Source organism: Triturus cristatus, chromosome 6 (genome assembly GCF_964204655.1).
Source record: "Triturus cristatus chromosome 6, aTriCri1.1, whole genome shotgun sequence".
Lineage (NCBI taxonomy): Eukaryota > Metazoa > Chordata > Amphibia > Caudata > Salamandridae > Triturus > Triturus cristatus.
Genome location: NC_140589.1, coordinates 786,463,667 through 786,484,214, shown reverse-complemented (window position 1 = coordinate 786,484,214; position 20,548 = coordinate 786,463,667). Strand labels below are relative to the sequence as shown.

At 48.6% G+C, this 20,548-nt stretch overlaps 1 protein-coding gene across 6 annotated transcripts in view; it reads right to left on the bottom strand.

The window, feature by feature from the left end:
• Nucleotides 1–20,548, bottom strand: part of AK9 (adenylate kinase 9) — a 1,219,082-nt gene that overhangs the window by 212,316 nt on the left and 986,218 nt on the right. For all 6 annotated transcript variants that reach the window (XM_085611347.1, XM_085611348.1, XM_085611351.1 and 3 more), the window contains one exon: nucleotides 16,046–16,247. In XM_085611347.1, coding sequence (XP_085467473.1) covers nucleotides 16,046–16,247 — 202 coding nt within the window. The remainder of the gene's footprint in view (nucleotides 1–16,045; nucleotides 16,248–20,548) is intronic.

The window sequence follows — 20,548 nt, the reverse complement described above, 5'->3', positions numbered from 1 at the left end:
ATCAAGGAAATTCAACACATTTTCAAAACATCAGCTAATAAGTCCTGAAAACACACACATTTTAGTCTTGAAATTAATGCTTTTCAGTGTAAGTAGACATACGCTATTTCAGCCAAGCAAAAGCTTCTAATCTACTTCACAGGGTTGCACACAGAAGAGCTACTTACAGGTAGCTTGAGAGCTACCAGTAGCTCACGAGCTACTCGTTGGAGAAGCCCGATCTAGATGATATAGCTGTCTTTAGCTCCACCTGAGAGGATCACCTGGGATACCTCAGCAATGTACCTGAGGCCCTGCAGAAGACAGGCCTCACTATCAAGGTCATTGTCAGATATGGCAGAGCAAGGTTGTATACTTGGGCCAACTGGTAGGTAGATTTCAAGTTCAGCCATAGGAGAGCAAAATTCAACCTATTGTGGATTGGGTTGCTCCCAATACTCAGACTCATGTCCGAGCTTTTCTGGGCCTGTCTGGGTACTAGAGAGGATTTGTTAAGGGGTATCGGTCCATTGTGATGCCCCTTAATAATCTCAACTCTATGACAGTGCCTAAGAAGGTGAATAGGACAGTTAGCTACCAAGAGGCCTTTGATGCTCTGAAGAAGGCCATGTGCCCAGCTCCCATCCTGCAGAGACCTGACTATTGTGCCACTCATAGGAGCCCATGCAAACTCTGTCTGCAGAGCTGCCATTGCACTCTGTGTGCCAAGGTGCATGCACCCTTCACTTCAGATGTAAGGTTTCCCTTGTATACCAGTCACTGCGCTTAAAACCTGACTGCCAGCCCGTGCTGCTGCCGCCACCTTTATGAACAACAATTACTAATGCAAACAAATTCAACTGCTTACACTATAAGGTTGTACTCAAAATTGTTTATTCATGTTGAACACCCAAAGGAATGTTCAGAATCCAGCAAACATCTGCCGACTCTCGGCAGTGTTCTGCCCCCCTGCTGATGAACATCACTCGGGCAGGGAGGCTGAACAAGGGATGTCCTGTGAAGGAGAGGTGTGACCACCTTTCCTTTAGAATTAGGTAGGGTAGGGGTGCTTCCGAGCACCACCAGACTGCATTGAAGAGCACATTTGGTGCCCTCCATGCATAACCCAGTTTATCCAGTTCAGGAACCCTTGGCTCTGGCGCAAAACTACACAAAGGACAGTGACCACCCCCCTGGCCACCTCCACCCTAGGGAGGTGTCCAGAGCTCCTCCAGGTTGCCACTTGATTCTGCCATGTTGTATCTTGGCCCCTGGGAGCATCTGACTGGCTAGGACAGCTGAGTAGCGTCTCTGACCTCCTCTGATAGGTGGGTCACCAGAAAAGAGGTCTTTCCCCTTTTTAGGGTTACTTAAGGGCTCTCGTGAGGGTGGGTCCTTAGATTTGCCCCGACACCAACTTCTGGAACCAACTGCCTTTCGCTGAAGATTGTACAAAGATTCTTCTGCTGGTGGACATAGGAACTCTGCTGTTCTTCAAGCCAGGACTCACGGCAAGAGTACTCCCGTTAGGAAGAATCCTGCTGCATATTTGTCCCTGTGCTTTTCCAAAGATCTGCAACTCCGCGGCTGTGTATCCTCCGAGTTACCAAGGAATCAACCTGCATTCTAGCCTGAAGGAATCTCCCATCAGATACTGTATTCACCAGAAAAAGCATTACCGAAGGTAAGTAACTTGTTCTTATGATGGATACATCTGCCTGTGGATTCCTCACCTTTTGAATATAATCCCAAAGCTGTACCACACCCAGAGTAGGGTGTCCACATGACTAGACCAAAAAATCTTGCAGCACAGAATGAGTAAAATGGCCGTACCTCTTAACCTCCGAATCTAAGCAGTAATGCTTTGCAAAGGTGTGGAGGGAGGCCCACGTTGCTGCCTTACAAATATCAATAACAGGAACACCTCTAGCCAAAGCAGAAGAAGATGACTTAGCTCTGGTAGAATGAACTCTGATACCTTCAGGCGGGTCCTTCTTGGCCAAGGTGTAGCAGATCTTGATGCACAAGATGGTCCACATAGAGAGAGTCCGCTTGTGCACAGCTTTGCCTTTCATTCGCCCAAAGTAGCCCACAAAGAGCTGATTGTCCAGTCTCAGATCCTTTGTTCTGTCCAAATAAAAGCTGACAGCTCTTTTAGGATCCAAATGATGAAGTCTCTCCTTCTCCTTGGAAGGGAAAAGGGGGAGGATAGAAGGTAGGTAAGGTAATGGACTGTCCCAAATGAAAAGGGGTAATCAACTTAGGAAGGAAAGCAGCCCTGGTCCTAAGAACCAACTTATCTGCATGAATGGTCAAGAAGAACAAGTTACTTACCTTCGGTAACGCTTTTTCTGGTGGATACAGTATCTGCCTGTGGATTCCTCACCTTGTGAATATCCCCTGCGCCAGCAACATTCGGAAACTTTTGTAGCAGTCCACGACGATGAGGTCGAAGACGACGTCACAGAGACACGGCTCCGCTCGCGACTCCACTGACGTCACCGGCTCCATAAGAAGACCTCGTCGGTGTGGTGACGTCAGTTCCCCCCTTTTTTTCCGTGCCTTCGAGGCACACGGACGGACTGACAGCAATATATACACAGTATACGCAGTACATAATATACAAGCAACACACACAGTGTGGAGAATAAATAGAAAGGCAAAAGAAATAACACACTGCCTTTGATAGTAACAAATACATTTTGAAACACCATCATATACTGAAGGTATACAAGGGTGGACAACGGGGAGGCGGGTGGGTCAGTGAGCAATCCACAGGCAGATACTGTATCCACCAGAAAAAGCGTTACCGAAGGTAAGTAACTTGTTCTTCTGATGGATACATCTGCCAGTGGATTCCTCACCTTGTGAATAGATTCCCACAGCAGTCCCACTCCCGGAGGAGGGTGTCCACCCTTCTACACCATAAAGTCCTGAAGGACGGAAAGGAGCAAAATATCTGTCCCTCCTCACCTCAGTGTCTAAGCAATAATGTTTTGCGAAAGTGTGGAGGGAGGCCCAAGTTGTCACCCTACAAATGTCCTCCACAGGAACACCCCTAGACAAAGCAGAAGTGGAAGACTTAGCTCTAGTGGAATGGGCCCTTAAAACCTCTGGAGGTTCCTTACCAGCCAAAGAGTAGCATATCTTGATGCACAAGACAATCCATCTGGAAAGGGTGCGCTTGTGCACCGCTCTGCCCTTCCTGCAGCCAACAAAGCCCACGAAGAGCTGGTCATCAACTCTGAAGTCTTTAGTCCTGTCCAGATAGAAGCTCACCGCCCTCTTAGGGTCCAAGCGGTGAAGCCTCTCCTCCTCCTTGGAAGGGTGAGGGGGAGGGTAGAAGGAAGGAAGGGTAATGGACTGCCCCAGATGGAAGGGAGTTACCACCTTAGGCAGAAATGCAGCCCTGGTCCTGAGTACCATTCTTTCAGCATGAATGGTCAAAAACGGGGGTTTTGAAATTAGAGCTTGAAGCTCACTTACCCTCCTTGCCGAGGTGATTGCAATGAAAAAAACGTCTTAAAAGATAACATCCTCAAAGGACACTTGTGTAAGGGCTCGCAAGGAGAACCCATAAGATAAGTCAAGACAAGGTATTGAGGCACAATAAAGGGAGTAGGAGGAAACCTGTTTGTGAGGCCCTTGAGAAATCGTAGAACAATAGGTGATTTGAATAATGACGGTTGATCCGGCAAAGGAAAGCCGACAAAGCTGATAAATATCCCTTAACAGTAGCCACAGCAAATCCTTGCTGAGCAAGAGAAAGGGCAAACTGCAGAATGTCAGATAAACAAGCCCTCAAAGGATCAACTGGCTTCTCTCCACACCAGATAACAAATTTAGACCACCTATAGGAATAGATAGATTTGGTGGAATGACGTCTGGCAGACAAAATCACATCTACCACATCAGGCGGGAGAGAAAAAGAATTCAGGTTGCCCCGTTCAATCTCCAGGCATGAAGGTGTAAGCTCTGGAGGTGGGGGTGTAGAACCTGCCCCTCCGATTGCGAGAGGAGGTCTGCCCTCAGAGGGAGACGGAGCGGAAGGCACGAGGAGAGGTGGAGAAGATCTGTGAACCACACCCTTCTTGGCTAACCCGGGGTGAGCAAAATGACTTGGGCCCGGTCTTGGTGAATCTTCCTCAGAACCCGAGGAATCAAGGGTATGGGTGGAAACGCGTAAAGGAGTCGTGAGCCCCAACTCAACTGAAACGCGTTCCCCAACGCTCCCTGCATCGGATACTGGAGACTGCAGAATGACGGGCAGTGCGCGTTCTCGCGGGTGGCGAATAGGTCTATCCGAGGAGTCCCCCACGTCCGAAAAACGTGACGAACCACCTCCGGATGGAGCCTCCACTCGTGGTCGATGGAAAACTGCCGACTAAAACTGTCCGCACGTACGTTCAGCACCCCGGCCAGATGATTTGCCATCAGACAAATCTGATGGTCCTGAGCCCAGGACCATAGACGCAGAGCCTCTCTGCAGAGACAACGCGACCCCACTCCTCCCTGCTTGTTGACATACCACATCGCGGTAGTGTTGTCCGTCAGGACTTGAACAGACTGACCGCGAAGGGAAGGGAGGAAGGCCTTGAGTGCCAAACGAATCGCCCGCAATTCCAGAAGGTTGATGTGAAGCAAACTTTCCTCTGGAGACCAAAGTCCTTTGATCTCCAGATCCCCCAGATGCGCACCCCACCCTAAAGTGGATGCATCCATTATCACTGTGGCCACCGATGGAGGTAGATGGAAAGGCTTTCCTTGGGACAGATTGCCCCCACGCTCCACCAAGACAGATCCACCGCAGCTTCTCCGGAGACCCTCACAGACTCCCTGAGATCTCCTTTGTGCTGATACCACTGCCTGCGGAGGCACCACTGGAGCGCCCTCATGTGCCAGTGTGCATGGTTGACCAACAGAATGCAGGAAGCAAACAGACCGAGCAGGCGAAGGACCTTCAGGACTGGAACGACCGCTCCATTGCAAAATAAAGAAATCATTTCCTGTATGTCGAGAATCCTTTGAGGAGGAGGGAATGCTCGACACACAGTAGTGTCCAGTACCGCACCTATAAACAGGTTGCGCTGAGAGGGCACCAGGTGAGATTTGGGCACGTTTATCGAGAAGCCCAATTTGAACAACAGCTGAGCTGTATCCTGCAGATGATGTAGCACCTTCTCTGGCGACTCCGCTTTGATCAGCCAGTCGTCCAGATAGGGGAAAACGGAAATCCCCGAACTTCTGAGATGGGTTGCCACCACTGCCATCACCTTCGTGAAGACTCAGGGTGCAGTAGTAAGACCAAACGGCAGGACCGCAAACTGATAATGTTGCGATCCTCCCGTAAACCGGAGATACTTCCTGTGCGACTTCAGGATGGGGATGTGGAAATACGCATCCTGCAAGTCGATCAACACCATCCAGTCCTCCTGATTCAGCGCTTGAAGAACCTGCGCAAGGGTGAGCATCTTGAACTTCTCTTGCTTCAGATAAAGATTCAAGATCCTGAGGTCCAATATCGGACGCAATCTGCCGTCCTTTTTCGGAATCAGGAAATACCGGGAGTAGCATCCCTGACCCCTCTCCTGCTCTGGAACCACCTCTATCGCACCTTTCTGGAGTAACTTCAGGACTTCCTCCTGTAGGAGAAGACGGTGGTTCTCTGAGCAAGCCCCTTGACAAGGAGGGCAAGTTGGAGGGAATTCCCGAAAGGGAAGGGCGAACCCATTTTCTACAAGATCTAGAACCCAAAGATCTGTAGTAACAGATTCCCAATCTTGTAGAAAATGGGTAAGCCGGCCCCCCACAGGACCAGCATGATCCAGAATGGCGGATCTAGGGCTGCTTTGCGGTGGTGGGAGGGGCTGAGGAAGAGGAGGAGGAGGAGAGCTGACGGCATGTGTGCGACCCCTGATTCTGCCTCTGTATCCCTTATACAGAGAGCCTTGCTGCTGTTGCTGCTGTTGCTGTTGGGTCTGCCTGTAGGAACGAAAGGTTGCCCTTCCGAAACCCCTGTATCTTTTAAACGATCCCCTTGACTGGGATTGAAGGCCCAAAGACTTAGCCGTAGCCTTGCTTTCTTTAAAACGTTCAAGAGCAGCATCCGCCTTTTTGCCAAACAATCCAGAGCTATCAAATGGCAAGTCCAACAGTGTTGACTGTACATCCGGGGAAAACTCAGAAGACTTCAGCCACGCACCCCTCCTAGTGGCAACAGAAGACCCCATGACTCTTGCCACTGAATCCGCCGTGTTCAGTCCACTTTGTATCACCTGACGTGCTGCTGCCTGGGCATCCGTCAAGACCTCATTAAAGCCAACCCTATCCTCCTCAGATAGTTTTGGCGCCAGTTTCTTTGCAGAGTCCATGAGCGCATGAATATAGCGTCCCAAAAGGCAAGTGGCATTTGTTGATTTAAGTGCCATGCTGGCCGATGAAAAGACCTTTTTGGCTGACTGATCTAACTTTTTAGCCTCTCTGTCACTTGGAACCTGATGAAAAGCACCCTTAGATTTTCCTGAACAAGCAGCCTGAACCACCAGGCTCTCAGGCGATGGATGTGATGTTAAGAACTCAGGGTCCCCTGGAGCTGCCCTGTACCTCCTAGCAACTGTCTTAGAAACTGCGGGAGCAGAAAAAGGCTTACGCCACACCTCCATCACAGGATCTATAATGGCCTCATTAAAAGGCAATAATGGCTCTGAAACTGTAGTAGGAGAATGCAGTACCTCCGTTAGAATATTTGATTTAAATTCAGTAGTAGGCAACTGAAGATCTAACAATTCAGCTGCCTTCTTAATGACTACATGATATGGAGCCACATCCTTCGAGGGTTCATCGGAAGGTGGAGTAATTTCCCACTCAGGAGACAAATCCAATCCACTAGCCTCTTTAAGTTCTTCAAAAACTTCATCAAACTCCACAAGCTCTCCTTCTTCTGCTTCTTCCAGAAGGTACCTTCGCTCATCAAGCACCCTTTGAGCTTCCCTCCTGGACCGGATTCGTACAAGCAGCGTCGGCGGCGCCGTGTTCAAATCCGACGGCGCCGGAGTCGGCGTTGAACGTGGATCCACAGGAGCAGCCGGCGTCGAACGAGGTCGAGCCGGCGCCGGGGAAGAAGGGAGCGGCGTCGATGTCCTAGGCGCCGGTAGATGCCAAGACGGCGTCGCCGGAAAAAATGGCATGAAAGGGGCCTGTGGATAGGCTTGAGGCACCCCCAAACTGAAGGCCATGGGACCCATCAGACCCGAAGGTGCACCAGTGGAGTACATGGCTCTCAAACACCCCGTACATAGCATTTAAATATTGCGTGGGGTCCTGACCCCGTCCAGGGAACGCAGGGTACTGATCTGCCATCACCGGACTCGGGCCAACCGGCGCCGACGGTGGAATTTGTGGTAACAAAGGCTCACCCGGTGCTTGAAAGTCCTCAACCGGAGCCAGGGACGGAGCCGGAGACGAAGCCAGAGCAGGGGATGGAACTGGCGTCGGAGATGGAGCCGGCGCCGCAGATGTAGCCGGAGCCGGAGAATGAACCGGTGAATTCACTGGAGAAGAAGGATCAGCAGGCGAATCCAGAACGGGTGAAGGAGACACAGAGTCCTTACGGCGTCGAGTAGGCGACTTCGACTTCGGAGCCGAACTCTTGTCAGAGTGACGTCGAGAAGAATGTCTCCTCTTCCTTTTGTGCTTCTTGGATCTCGAAGCATGCCCCTAAGTCGACTACGACGCCGACCTCGACCTCGATCGTGACCTCGACCTCGTTCTCGACTTCCTCCTTCCTCTCTTCTCCTTTTTCATCCTTGCGATGAAAAGTTTCGCCTCCCTTTCCTTGAGAGCCTTGGAGCTCATCTTGCGACAGCAAGAGCATCCATCCACATCATGGTCAGATGATAAACACCATACACAGTCGTCACGTGGATCCGTGATCGACATATGTTTTCCACATTCACGACAGGGCTTGAAGCCCGATTTCTTTGTCGACATTTTTTCGAAAAAGGAACTGAGAAATCCTGTAGAAACACAAAGTAACAGTGAAGCTACAGATAGAGATTCCCGAAATCCGTTGGCGTCGACGGCGCGGAAAAAAGGGAACTGACGTCATCACGCCAACGAGGTCTTCTTATGGAGCCGGTGACGTCAGCGGAGTCGCGAGCGGAGCCGTGTCTCTGTGACGTCGTCTTCGACCTCATCGGCGTGGACTGCTACAAAAGTTTCCGAATGTTGCTGGCGCAGGGGATATTCACAAGGTGAGGAATCCACTGGCAGATGTATCCATCAGAATGGAGGTTTAGAACTAAGAGCCTGAAGCTCACTTACCCTCCTGGCTGAGGTAATGGCAATCAAGAAAACCGTCTTAAAAGAGAGAAGCCTCAAAGGACAACTATGAAGAGGCTCAAATGGAGAAAACCATTTAAAAGGTAAGAATGAGATTTAAATCCCACTGAGGCATAATGAAAGGAGTGGGAGGAAACTTATTTGTAAGGCCCTTAATAAACCTTATAACTACAGGAGCTTTGAATAAAGATGGCTGATCCGGCAAACAAATAAAGGCCGATAAGGCAGACAAATAACCTTTAACTGTAGCCACAGCACAACCCTGCTGGGCCAAGGAAAGAGAGAAACTCAATACATCAGACAACCAAGCCTTTAAAGGCTCAATGGATCTCTCTCCGCATCACTTTACAAATTTGCACCACCTGGAGGAATACACATATTTGGTGGAGTGCCTCCTGGATGATAAAATGACATCCACCACATCTGGTGGGAGAGAGAAGGAACTCAGGTTGACCCGTTCAATCTCCATGCATGAAGGTGCAGGCTCTGGAGGTGGGGGTGTAGAACCTGCCCCCGCGATTGCTAGAGGAGGTGTGCCCTGAAAGGGAGACGGAGCGGAGGGTGCAATGAGAGGTGAAGTAGATCTGTGTACCGCACCCTTCTTGGCCAATCCGGAGCGATCAATATAACTTGGGCCCGGAATTTTCATCAGAACCCGAGGAATCAAGGGTATGGGAGGAAACGCGTAAAGGAGTTGCAAACTCCAATCCAATTGAAACGTGCCCCCCAGTGCTCCCTGCATCGGATACTGGAGACAGCAGAACAATGGGCAGTGCGCGTTCTCGTGAGTAGCAAACAGGTCCAACCGAGGAGACCCCCACATCTCGAAGATGTGATGGACCACCTCCGGATGAAGCCGCCACTCGTGATCGGCTGAGTAATGCCGACTGAGACTGTCCGCACGAACATTTAGCACACCAGCTAGATGATTAGCAAACACCCATATCTGAAGTCCTTGAGCCCAGGACCAGAGTCACAGAGCCTCTCGGCAGAGGCGATACGACCCTACACCTTCCTGTTTGTTGATGTACCACATCGCGGTAGTGTTGTCCGTCAGGACCTGAACCGAATGACCGCAAAGGGAAGGAAGGAAAGCCTTCAGTACCAAACGTATCACCCGCAATTCCATAAGATTGATGTGAAGCAACCTTTCCTCTGTAGACAAAAGAACTTTGACCTCCAGATCCCCCAGATGAGTACCCCACCCTAGAGTGGAGGCATCCGTGATCACTGTGGCCACCGGCGGAGGAGGCTGAAAGGGCTTTCCCTGAGACAGACTGCCCAGCACACCCTACCAAGTCAGCTCCGCTGCAGCATCTCCGGAGATTATGACCATCTCCCTGAGATCTCCATTGTGTTGAAACCACTGCCTGCGGAGGCACCACTGGAGTGCCCTCACATGCCAGCGTGCATGACTGACCAACAGCATGCAGGAAGCGAACAGACCGAGCAGGCGTAGAACCTTCAGGACTGGAACAACTGCTCCATCGTGAAACAAAGGAATCATCTCCTGAATGTCGAGAATCCTCTGCGGAGGCGGAAATGCCTGACACACAGTAGTGTCCAGTATTGTTCCTATGAACAGGCAGCACTGAGAAGGCACCAGGTGAGATTTGGGTACATTTATTGAGAAACCCAAGTTGAACAAAAGTTGCGTTGTTCCTTGCAAGTGGCGCAACACCAACTCCGGAGACTCTGCCTTCAACAGCCAGTCGTCCAGGTAGGGGAAAACAGGAACCCCTGACCTTCTGAGATGTGCTGCTGCCACTGCCATCACCTTCCGTAAAGACTTGAGGTGCGGAAGTCAGACCGAACTGAAGAACTGCAAACTGGTAGTGTTGCAATCCTACCGTGAGCCGGAGATACTTCCGATGCAACTTCAGGATGGGAAGATGAAAATACACATCCTGCATATCGATGGACACCAGCCAGTCTTCCTGTTGCAGCGCAAGAAGAACCTGAGCCAAGGTCAACATTTTGAACTTTTCCTGCCTGAGGTAAAGTTTCAAAATCCTGAGGTCCAAGATCAGCCTCAATCGAACGTCCTTTTTGGGGATCAGGAAATACCGGGAGTAGCACCCGTGACCCCTTTCCTGCTCCGGAACCACCTCTATCGCACCTTTCTCTGACAAGGTAAAAACGTCCTGCTGCAAAAGCAGCAAGTGGTTTTCTGAACACCAACCCTGGTGAGGAAGGTAAGGAGAAGGAAACTCTAAAAAAGGCAGGGTGTACCCATTCTCTACAAGATTTAAAACCCAACAGTCTGACGTAATCGATTTCCAATCTTGTAAAAAGTGGGACACCCGACCCCCTACAGAAACAACATGTTTTTAAGATGGGGGATCTAGAACTGCTTTCCTGAGGCACCAATGGTGGGGGGAGGAGAAGAGGAGGAGTAGGAGGACTGCTGTCGAGGGGCTCGTCTAAGACGGCCCCTGTTTTTACCCCTGTACGATTTGTACAAAGGATTCTGCTGCTGGCCCTGTTGAGGTTGCTAGTGGCCACAAAAGAAAGCAGACCTTCCAAATCCATGATACCGCTGGTAGCCGTATCCTCTAGACTGCGTTTGAAGACCCAGAGATCTTGCAGTCGCTCGGCTATCCTTAAAGCGTTGAAAGGCAGAGTCAGCTTTCGTGTCAAAAAGTCTTGAACCATCAAAGGGCAAATCTAACAGGGTTGCCTGAACATCAGGAGAAAATCCAGATGACCTCAGCCAAGCTTGTCTTCTTGTTGCTACAGAAGACCCCATCACATGAGTCACAGAGACAGCCGTGTCCAGACCCGATTGTATAACTTGACGGGCCGCAGACTGAGTGTCAGAAAGAGCCTCCAGGAAATTATTCCGATCATCTTCAGACAACTTTGGAGCTAACTGCTTGACAGATTCCATAAGAGCATGGATATATCTCCCAAGTAAACAGGTAGCATTAGTGGACTTTAATGCCATACTTGCAGAAGAAAATACTTTCTTTGCCAATTCCTCAATTTTTTTAGAATCCCTATCTCCTAGAATGGTTGGGAATGAACCAGAAGATTGTTTTGAGCAAGAAGCCTGGACCCTCAGACTTTCAGGTGCCGGATGTGATGAAAGAAATGCCGGATCCCCAGGAGCTGGCCTGTACCTTCTTGCAATGGACCTGGAAACTGCTGGAGCAGTCAAAGGTTTTCGCAAAACTTCTAAAATAGGCTCTGTTAAGGCCTCATTGAAGGGCAGCAGAGGCTCAGAAACTGCAGAAGATGTATTTAAAACCTCAGTCAGAATGTTAGATTTTACCTCAGCTGAAGGTAACTGCAGATCAAGCAACTAAGCTGCTTTCCTTATTACAACGTGATAAGGAGCAACATCCTGAAATACCCCAACCTTCGGAGATGAGAGATCATACTCAGGGGAAGTATCCAATCCACTGGCCTCCTGTAAACCTTCAAACTTGTCCACAGATTCGACAATTTCCCCTTCCTCCTGTTCCTGTCTATATCCCTCCTCTTTAAGCAGCCTCTGTGCATCCCTCCTAGAGCACTGCTTCTGAATCGGCGTTGGCGGCACCAGACGCGGCGCAGGCGACAACGGCATCGGCGTCGATGGAGGACCTTCAGTTTCAAACCTCGGCGTCGATCGAATTTGAGGCGGCACCGAGATCCGGAAAATGCCAAGCCGGAGTCATCGGCAAGAATGGCACGAAGGGCGCCTGGGTATAATGGTGAGGTACACCCAAATTAAAGGCCAAAGGACCCACAGGGCCCAAAGGTGCACCAGATGGATTAGAGGCTCTGGCAAACATGCCAAACATCGGATTTAAAAAATGCGTAGGGTTCGTTCCAGGACCAGGAAAATGAGGATATGGATCTGTACCTTCCTGAGCAAGTTTCACCTGAGGCTGATCTGGAATTTGCGGTGCCGGTGAAGACGGCGCCCACACAGGTGAAGCCACACGAACAGGAGACGACTCCCTGGGCGTCGGAGACTTACTGGGAGCCGGAGAACCTTTAGGTGTCGAAGAGCCCCTCGTCGCCAGCGACCTCGTAGCCGGAGATTGAATCAGCATCGCCTGTGGAGAAGGAGTAGGAGATGGAGACAAAGTCTTTCCTCGGAAGCCGTTGAGCTGGAGAAGGCGACCTCGAAACCTTGTTCTTCGACGGATGACGCCGAGAACCAGGCCTCTTCTTCGACTTCTTGCGTCTTTTTGATCTCAAAGTGTGAGAAGACAATAACTTTGTGCGCTTTCTAACCCTCTTCTCCTTTTTGGCTTTGGCCATACAGAGTTAAGCCTCAAGTTCTTTGAGAGCTTTCAGATTCATCTTCCTGCAGCTTCAACACCCTTCACCGTAATGATCAGAAGATAAGCACCAAAGGCAATCATCATGGGGATCAGTTATCGAAATGTGACTGCCACACTCCCTGCAGGGCTTGAATCCGGACTTCTTAGAATTAGCCATATCAGAATACTTCAAGGAAACAAAGTAATCACAAAGAAAATGGAGAGTCCCTAGAAAAACCGTTACGCGTCGACGGCGCAGAAAAAAGGGAACTGACATCAGCATGCCGACAAGGTCTTCTTATGGCTCCAATCACGTCATACGCAGTCGCGAGCAGAGCTGTGCTATTGTGACGTCCTCATCAACGTGGGAGAGCTAGGAGAGAATTTCCGCGGAATGCTGGCGCAGGGGGTATCCAAAAGGTGAGGAATCCACAGGCAGATGTATCCATCAGAAGTGGTTCTTTATTGTGTGAAAAGCTTACTGACTGACATAGTGGTACATGCAACAGCTTTACACCTTCCTGCTTAAGCCTTAGCTGCTCTCCAAAGCTACTCTTTGAAAGCTTTGGTTTTCAGAGACCTAAACACTATTACTAAGGATTGCTTGGACTCAGTGCACAATGCCTCACCATAGGTGGACACTATATACTGAGCCAGCCTCCTACAGTGAGTGGGGTGCGAGTGATAGTGATACTCAGTATAGTTGCTTGGTGGGTTGGTGGAAGTGTAGGCGGTGGTTGAGGAATGTGGGTTGTGTATTGTGCAGTGCCTTAAATATGTGGGTGAGAAGTTTGAATTGGCATCGTTTCTGGATGGGAAGCCAGTGGAGCTCGCTTAGGTGTGATGTGCTATGGGTGCCATGTGGGAGGTTGAGAATGAGTTTGGCAGCAGCATTCTGGATGGTTTGGAGTCTGTGGAGTAGGTGGGTTGAAACAACTTCCAGTGTAGACTGCATATCCATAGTCCAGTCTGCTCATGAAGATCTTCTGCAGCATTCGTAGGATGTGGAAGCAAGAGGATGTGATGGTGTTGACCTGTGATGTCAAGGTGAGCTTATTTTCCAGGATGAGCCCTAAGGTCTGGCTGGTCCATAGGTGAAGCTCCTTCTGATGGCTTCATAGGCCATCAGGAGTCCCAGCGTGAGCTCTGGTTACTGAAGATCAGTACTTCCGTCTTGTTGGTGTTGAGCTTCAGGCATTTCTCTCTCATCCAACTCACCACACTGGTCATACTTTTAGTGAAGTTGTTCCTAGTGGTGTTGGTGTCGTCTGTCAAGAATATGATGATCTGTGTGTCATCTGCCTAGGAGATGATGTTGATTACCTGTGACCTGATGATGTTTGTGAGTGGTGTCATGTATATGTTAAAGAGGGTTGGGCTGAGTGAGGATCCTAGTGGGACTCCACAGATAAGGTCCTTGGGTTTTGAGATGTAGGATGGCAGTCTTACTCATTGGGTTTGTCCTATGAGGAATAAGGTTACCATTTGAGTGCTGGTTCTTGTATTCCTGTATCATGTAGTCTTGTAATGAATGTGTAATGGGAGATGTGCCAAAGGTCACAGAGAAGTCAAGGCGGATGAGTGCTGCAGTTTCTCCTCAGTTGAGGATGGACCGGATGTCATCTGTGGCCGCAATGACAGCGTTTTCGGTGCTGTGGTTGTTGCGGAAACCAGACTGAGTTGTTCAAAAATTGGTTGAGTTCCAGGTGGCTAAACAGTTGCCAGTTGATTGCCTTCTCCATTACTCTGCAGAAGATGGGTCGGTAGTTGCTGAGTTCGCTTGGGTCAGCCAATAGTTTCTTGAGGAGAGCATTGACTTCCCTGTGTTTACCTCTCTCTGGCAAGGCTGGGGTATCGATAGAGGTATTTATGTTGGATGTGAGTGCATGTGTGATTGTGGTTCCTCCTAGGTTGTAGATGTGGTGGGGCACAGGTCGGTGGGGACCCCTGAGTGGACGGTCTTCATGATTGAGGGTGTGTCTTTGTTGGTGAGAGGGCTCCAGTCGGTCAGGTGTCCTTCGTTTGTGGTGATGGTGGTCAGTTGGTCGATAGTGTTTGCTGGGTTAGGCTGGGAGTCTAACTTAGAGCCTAAGTTACTGTAGAACTTTGATATTTTGTTGTGGAAGTAGACAAAGAGGTTGTTGCAGAGTTCCTGCAATAGGATGATGCTTTTGTTTGCTGCCGCAGTTGGAGAACTTTTATTTACTATTGAGAATAGTTCTTTGTAGTTGTTCTGGCTGGTTTTGATTCTTAGAACCAGAGCTCTTTTCTTGGTTTCCCACAGCAGGTGGTGGTAGTGCCTGAGTGCTGCTTTGTAGGTGTTTCTGGCAGGGATTTCATGGCTGATCCCCTATTTCCTCTCCAGTTGTTTGCAGCAGTGTTTAGATTCCCTGAGGTTGTTAGTAAAACAGATTACTTGCTTGTTGGCTCTTCTTTTGATGTTCTTGATGGGTGTGAGGGTATTGGCGTATTCTGAGATCCAGCCATTAAATCTTTGGGGTCCGATGGGTCGTTCAGTTGGAAATTGAGGTCTCTAAGAAGTATGAAGTTCTTGGAGTTGATGGAGAGGGGAGCAATGAGGTCTGTGTTGAGGCTGCTCAAGCTGGTCAGTGGTTCTGAAAGTCGTTACGTGAAGGTTTCTGTGATCATGGTTTGTGTGTCTGTTTGTAGTTTGAAGCGCATGTGTTCCATGAAGGGGGTGTTGGTATTTGTGAAAGTGGTGTATCTGATTTCATCCTTGTGGATGATGGCGAGTCCTCAGCCTGGCTTGTGAGTCGGGCTTGGTGCCAATGTGACCTACTGTACAAAAATCCATATCAAATAAATGAATAAATGCCTTTATGTTGAAGCTAGGTTTAAGTAGTTTTGCCCCCTCAAGCTGTTGTGGAAGGGGATGATGGCTAAAAAGTTTAAACAACGTTTCAATTCACAAACAAGGCCCAAAACTGGACATACTGCATGGTGGACATCAGTTTTTTGGCATGTACTTGTTTTGGGCTCTTGTGTAATCTTTCCTATTATGTTTCCTACTATAGGTTTCTTTGTAGTATCCACTATTAAAGGAAATACCGAATGTAAAAATGCAAACTGTATGCACTGAAGGTTGACGGTAAGGTCTGAAACTTTTTAAAAGTTTGATGTTGTTGGAACACGGTCAACCTATTTTCTTTCAGGAGGATGAAGTTACTAATATCAGTGGATTATGGCATACTCTTCCAGCCTAAAAGTTGGTTCAAGAGTGGCATCTGCCAGGGAAGCACCTCAAAATAAAGTGCAAGGAAGACCTAACTCATTTGAATCACACTAGAATTTACATTTTTATCTCTTGAATGTGTCAGATATTGTAATCTTTTTTTTAATAATAGCGATTTGTACCAAATGATTAATTGACAGAATATTGATAAGCACATGTACCGTAAACAAATATTTATACGCATATATTTTATGCACACTTTGGAGTATAAACCTACCCCACGGTGTTGCTTGTAAGATCCATCAGTGCTACTTCCAGGCATTGGATAGCCAGTTCATCAGGCACTGCTAATCCTACATGAAGATGTTTTTTAACTTCAAGAGCCAGCTCAGTGTAAGGCTGATTGTCCAACACAGAACGTATGGCATCTCCCATTGACAGACGCTGTAAGCCATATACACTTGCAAGCCTCCTGGCAACTAAAAAATAAAAGCAACTCTTGATAACTTAAAATGCTAGACAAAACATTTAGAAATATACCTTTAAATGCATGACATTTTAAATTTTCTGACAAACTTGCAATCCTTTGGTAAACTCTGTTTTTCTCTTGCTCTATGCAATTTTCACTAGCACGACACACAAAGTAAGAAATTCTATAACAACTGTTGATCTGAGAGCACATTACAGATGAAAGCTGAACATGAGTTCAAAGAGTTCATCCACTGTACATATGTTCTCACCTGTAACTTGAGTTCTCCAGCATTTGAATCTTTCATGTATTCACATGCTAGAATAATTTCTAGTCATCAAGCTGGGAACACCCGGTTATCTTAAATAGCAGTAAAGAGTGTTAAATGGCCATAGGAATCAGTAACAGTGTTTATTTAGCACACCCATCTCATTTGAAGGAATCTGAACTTCAACCACAGGGGTGAAAGTAGCCGCTCTTCTATTCCCCCTAGAGACCACCATAGCACTAGTGAGAGAAGAGAATGAGCTTCTGACCGGGGAGGGTCGCTTGTGAATATGCAAGAGATACCAACGCTGGGGAACTGGAGTTACAGGTAAGGAACTAGTTTATTCTCCAGCATTGGCTCTTTCATAACATGCTTAAATCAGACTAGTGAGCAGTACATGACAATAATATTAAATATATGGAAGCGGGAAGCAGGCTCACCTTTACTGAACTAGTTTATGAAGGGCAGCTTGTTCCACTGCTGAGTCGGCGTTTGCATTCAAATCGAGGCAGTAGTGCTTTGTGAACATCAGCCTGTTCTTCCAGGCAGTGGCTGCAGATGTCTCATTAAGGCACACCAGCGTAGAGTGCAGCAGTCATAGCCATGCTCCTTGTGAAATGCACCCTTGTTCGTCCCTGCAGTGGACGCTTAGCCTAGGTGTTGCAGAAGGTGATGCAGGCTGATAACCAATGTACTAGTCCCTGCTTGGGCAAGGGAAGCCTATTCTTGGATGGCCATAGGACACAAACAGTTACTCAGTAGAGCAAGTGTCTTTTGTCTTGTCAATATAAAACTCAATAGACCTGCATATATCAAGTTAGTGCAAAGATTTCTCTACTGATGTAGTGGGATTTGGAAAAAGGGATTGCAGCACAATGGGTTAATTGTGATTGAAGTCAGTAGGGGCCTTAGGAATAAATTTAGGATCGATCTGCAAGTTTGTCCTTTGTGAAACAAAGCTAAAGTTCTTTCACAGTAAATACATGTATTTCTCCTACCTTTTTTGCAACTGTGAGCACCAAGAGAAGCAATGTTTTCCAGAAGAGGATCTTCAAATAGATTTTATAGATTTGTTCAAAGGAGGCAACATGAATTGGCTCAGAACAGTATTTAGTTCCAAGGGTATTAGTGGTTGTTCTGCGGGGACGACTCCAAAAAAAGAGATTCATAATTTGCTTTATGATTCTCTGTGAGAAAAGTTAACTAACAGCTCTCCATCCTCCAGAACTGTGGGGCATATTTTCAAGGACGGCGTTAAAATTAGCGCCGGTTTAGCGGCAGAAAACTGCCGCTAAAACTGCGATAATGGGTGTAGGAGAGTAGGGTCTGCTTTCTATGTTCACCCCCACTTTTTGCTTTTGCTTTACTGGTTTTCGACTTAGATGTGGCTGTGGGCCTGCTAATCAGACCCACAGCCCTGCTGTTCTCTCTCTAAATTGATACTATGTACTTTAGGTGCATAACCCATTTGGATAGGATCACCTTATTGGCCCCTGTACAGTGTACCTTAGGTACCCAGGGCATAGGTGTACCCTAGGCCTACCAGGGGCTGCAGCATGTATTATGCTACCCCTGGCCTGGCCTTCCATTATGACACAACTGGCTCAGCTGGGGCAAGGTCGTGTAATCACTCCTTGCTTAGGTGTAGTATTCCTATACCTATCTTACATATAGACACATGTGTACCTATCAGCCACTCCTATGGCAGGCCTTAACAATCCTGGAGGCAGAGTGCTTGGTAACATGTGAGATGGTGCTCTAGCATGAGCTGAGCCTGTCTGCAGCTTTCGGAACCATGAACTTATAGCTGTTCTATGATATAGCCTACCATATACTCTTAAATTGCCTTATAATCTTAAACGGTTATGGTAACTATGGTTTGGCTTTATCAAAACATGTTGTGTAAGGTGTCTAACACTTTGGAATAATACCCCCATCCCATTTCTGGGGATGAGGATATTATCCCTCCCTTCTAGAGGGAGAAGGCATGTTGTAACCTACTTACCCGGTTAAAGTTAACCAGAGCCCCAGCATCACAAAATGGATGCTGCTGCCACGACACAAGTCTGACCTCCTGCTGCTGGGAGTGATCCCGGCAAGGAAGGCTTGGACAATAGGTTTCCTGCCTTGGGAGGTGCGAGCACCACCCCAGACAGGCCTTAGTGTATTGGGGCAGGGAGGGATTAATGAAACGAGACACTGCCTGGGGCACACAAGGTGCTCCATGCATAGTCCAGTTCAAACCGGTGCTGGGGCACTCCAGCCCCAGTCCTGGCGCGAAACTGGACAAAGGGAAGGGGGTGTAACCACCCCCCTCCCAGGTCCCACCCATAAGGCGTGACCTAGCAGGCAACCCAGCCCCCCAAATTAGTATAAGAGTGGTAGCTGGGCCCCAGGAGATTAGATTATCCTGAACCTGCAACTTGAACATAAACTCTGGACCTTCGACATTCGACGAAAGAAGAAGACTGAAGAATCTCCCTTGTGGCCAAGGAGTGGCTACCCTGTGCAAACAGGCACCATCAAGAGACTACCCTTTGCTTTGCTGGAGTTCTACGAGGGACCGACTGCAGACCCCGACCAGAGCCTTGACTTCCAGACTTCTCCGACCCTGATCCACATCCACAGCCGAGCTGAGATCCGTGGAGGCGACGAGAGACGTGGGACCGGCTACCTGGGAAAAGTGGCGAGTATCTTCCAGCGCAGCTTCTGAGGCACCCTCGAAGTTGTGCACCGGGGATTGAAAAGCCCCAACCCCAAGCACCATCTGCACCGAAGATCAGCCCCCCACACTCCACGAGTCCTGCGTGGGGCCCTTCTGCATTTTCCTGCTTGCCGCGTCTGTCCGGTGGCTTGCCCGTTGGCTAGCGGGGGAACAACCTTTACAACGCAACTTTTACAACGCACTACCATTACAACGAAACTGTTACAACGTGAGTGCATTGACAACGCAGGACATTACAACGCAAGTCTTTACATCGACTTGCACTAGATGGCGTGCTAACATTAAAAATAGTGTAGTTTACTATCCCAACACCTTCCCTACTGTTACGTGGACTGGAGTTGGAATAGTAAATTACACTTTTTTAATGTTAGCACGCCATCTAGTGCAAGTCGGTGTAAAGACTTGCGTTGTAATGTCCTGCGTTGTCAATGCACTCGCGTTATAAAACTTTCGTTGTAACAGCATGCGTTGTAAAAGCATGCGTTGTAACGTCATATATCCGGCTAGCGGCCTTTGTGACGACACACCTTGAAATCTTCACTGCTGGTTTGGCTCCTCCAGACTGGCTCCTGCTTCTCTGCAAACGAGAAGCACCCCAGACCTTCCTGGTCTGCACCAGAAGCAAGTCCTCCGTTCTTCGTGGGTTCCGCTTGCCAAGGCTTGGTGAGTCCTAGTTCAACTTCGACGCCACCGACAGCAAGAGCCTTCGTGGGACAGCTCGCCTCCTGGTCCTGGTCGTCCTCGACGTCTCCTGGTACCCGTGGCTGCAGCGACAAGCTTCACCTTTCACCTGCAATCTTCACGACATCGCCTGGTTCCTTCCTGGTTCCACGTGGTCACTGGCTATTGACCTTGACTCTGTCCCTTCTGCTTGCAGGTATCCTCTCTTCTTGATCCCAGCCTTGGGATCCACCGGACACTCTTCACTGACTGCCTGTCAGCAACTTTCCTTCAGGCAACCATAGAAGTCCACGACGAAACCCGACGCAAGTTCACACCTATGTACCCGCAGCCCGTGGGCTAGGTAACTTGGGTACTTTGGTGCTCACAAGGGTAGTAACTATCCTAGGGTCTAGTTTCCAAGTCTCGACTCTCTAGCTGCTTCAGAAGTGTCCTTAAACTGTTAATTTCTAACTGCTAGTAATTCTATCGACTTTTACGCATTACGCGTGAGTGTTTCCACTCTGCACCTGAATCCCGTGGGCCTCCCACTTCCTAACTGTTGCTAGTGTAGTGTAGCCCCAGCGATTCCCTAGGCCTAGGCCTATCCTATTTCGTGACAGTGGTCCTTATACCACTTCTTTAGTATATGGTTTGC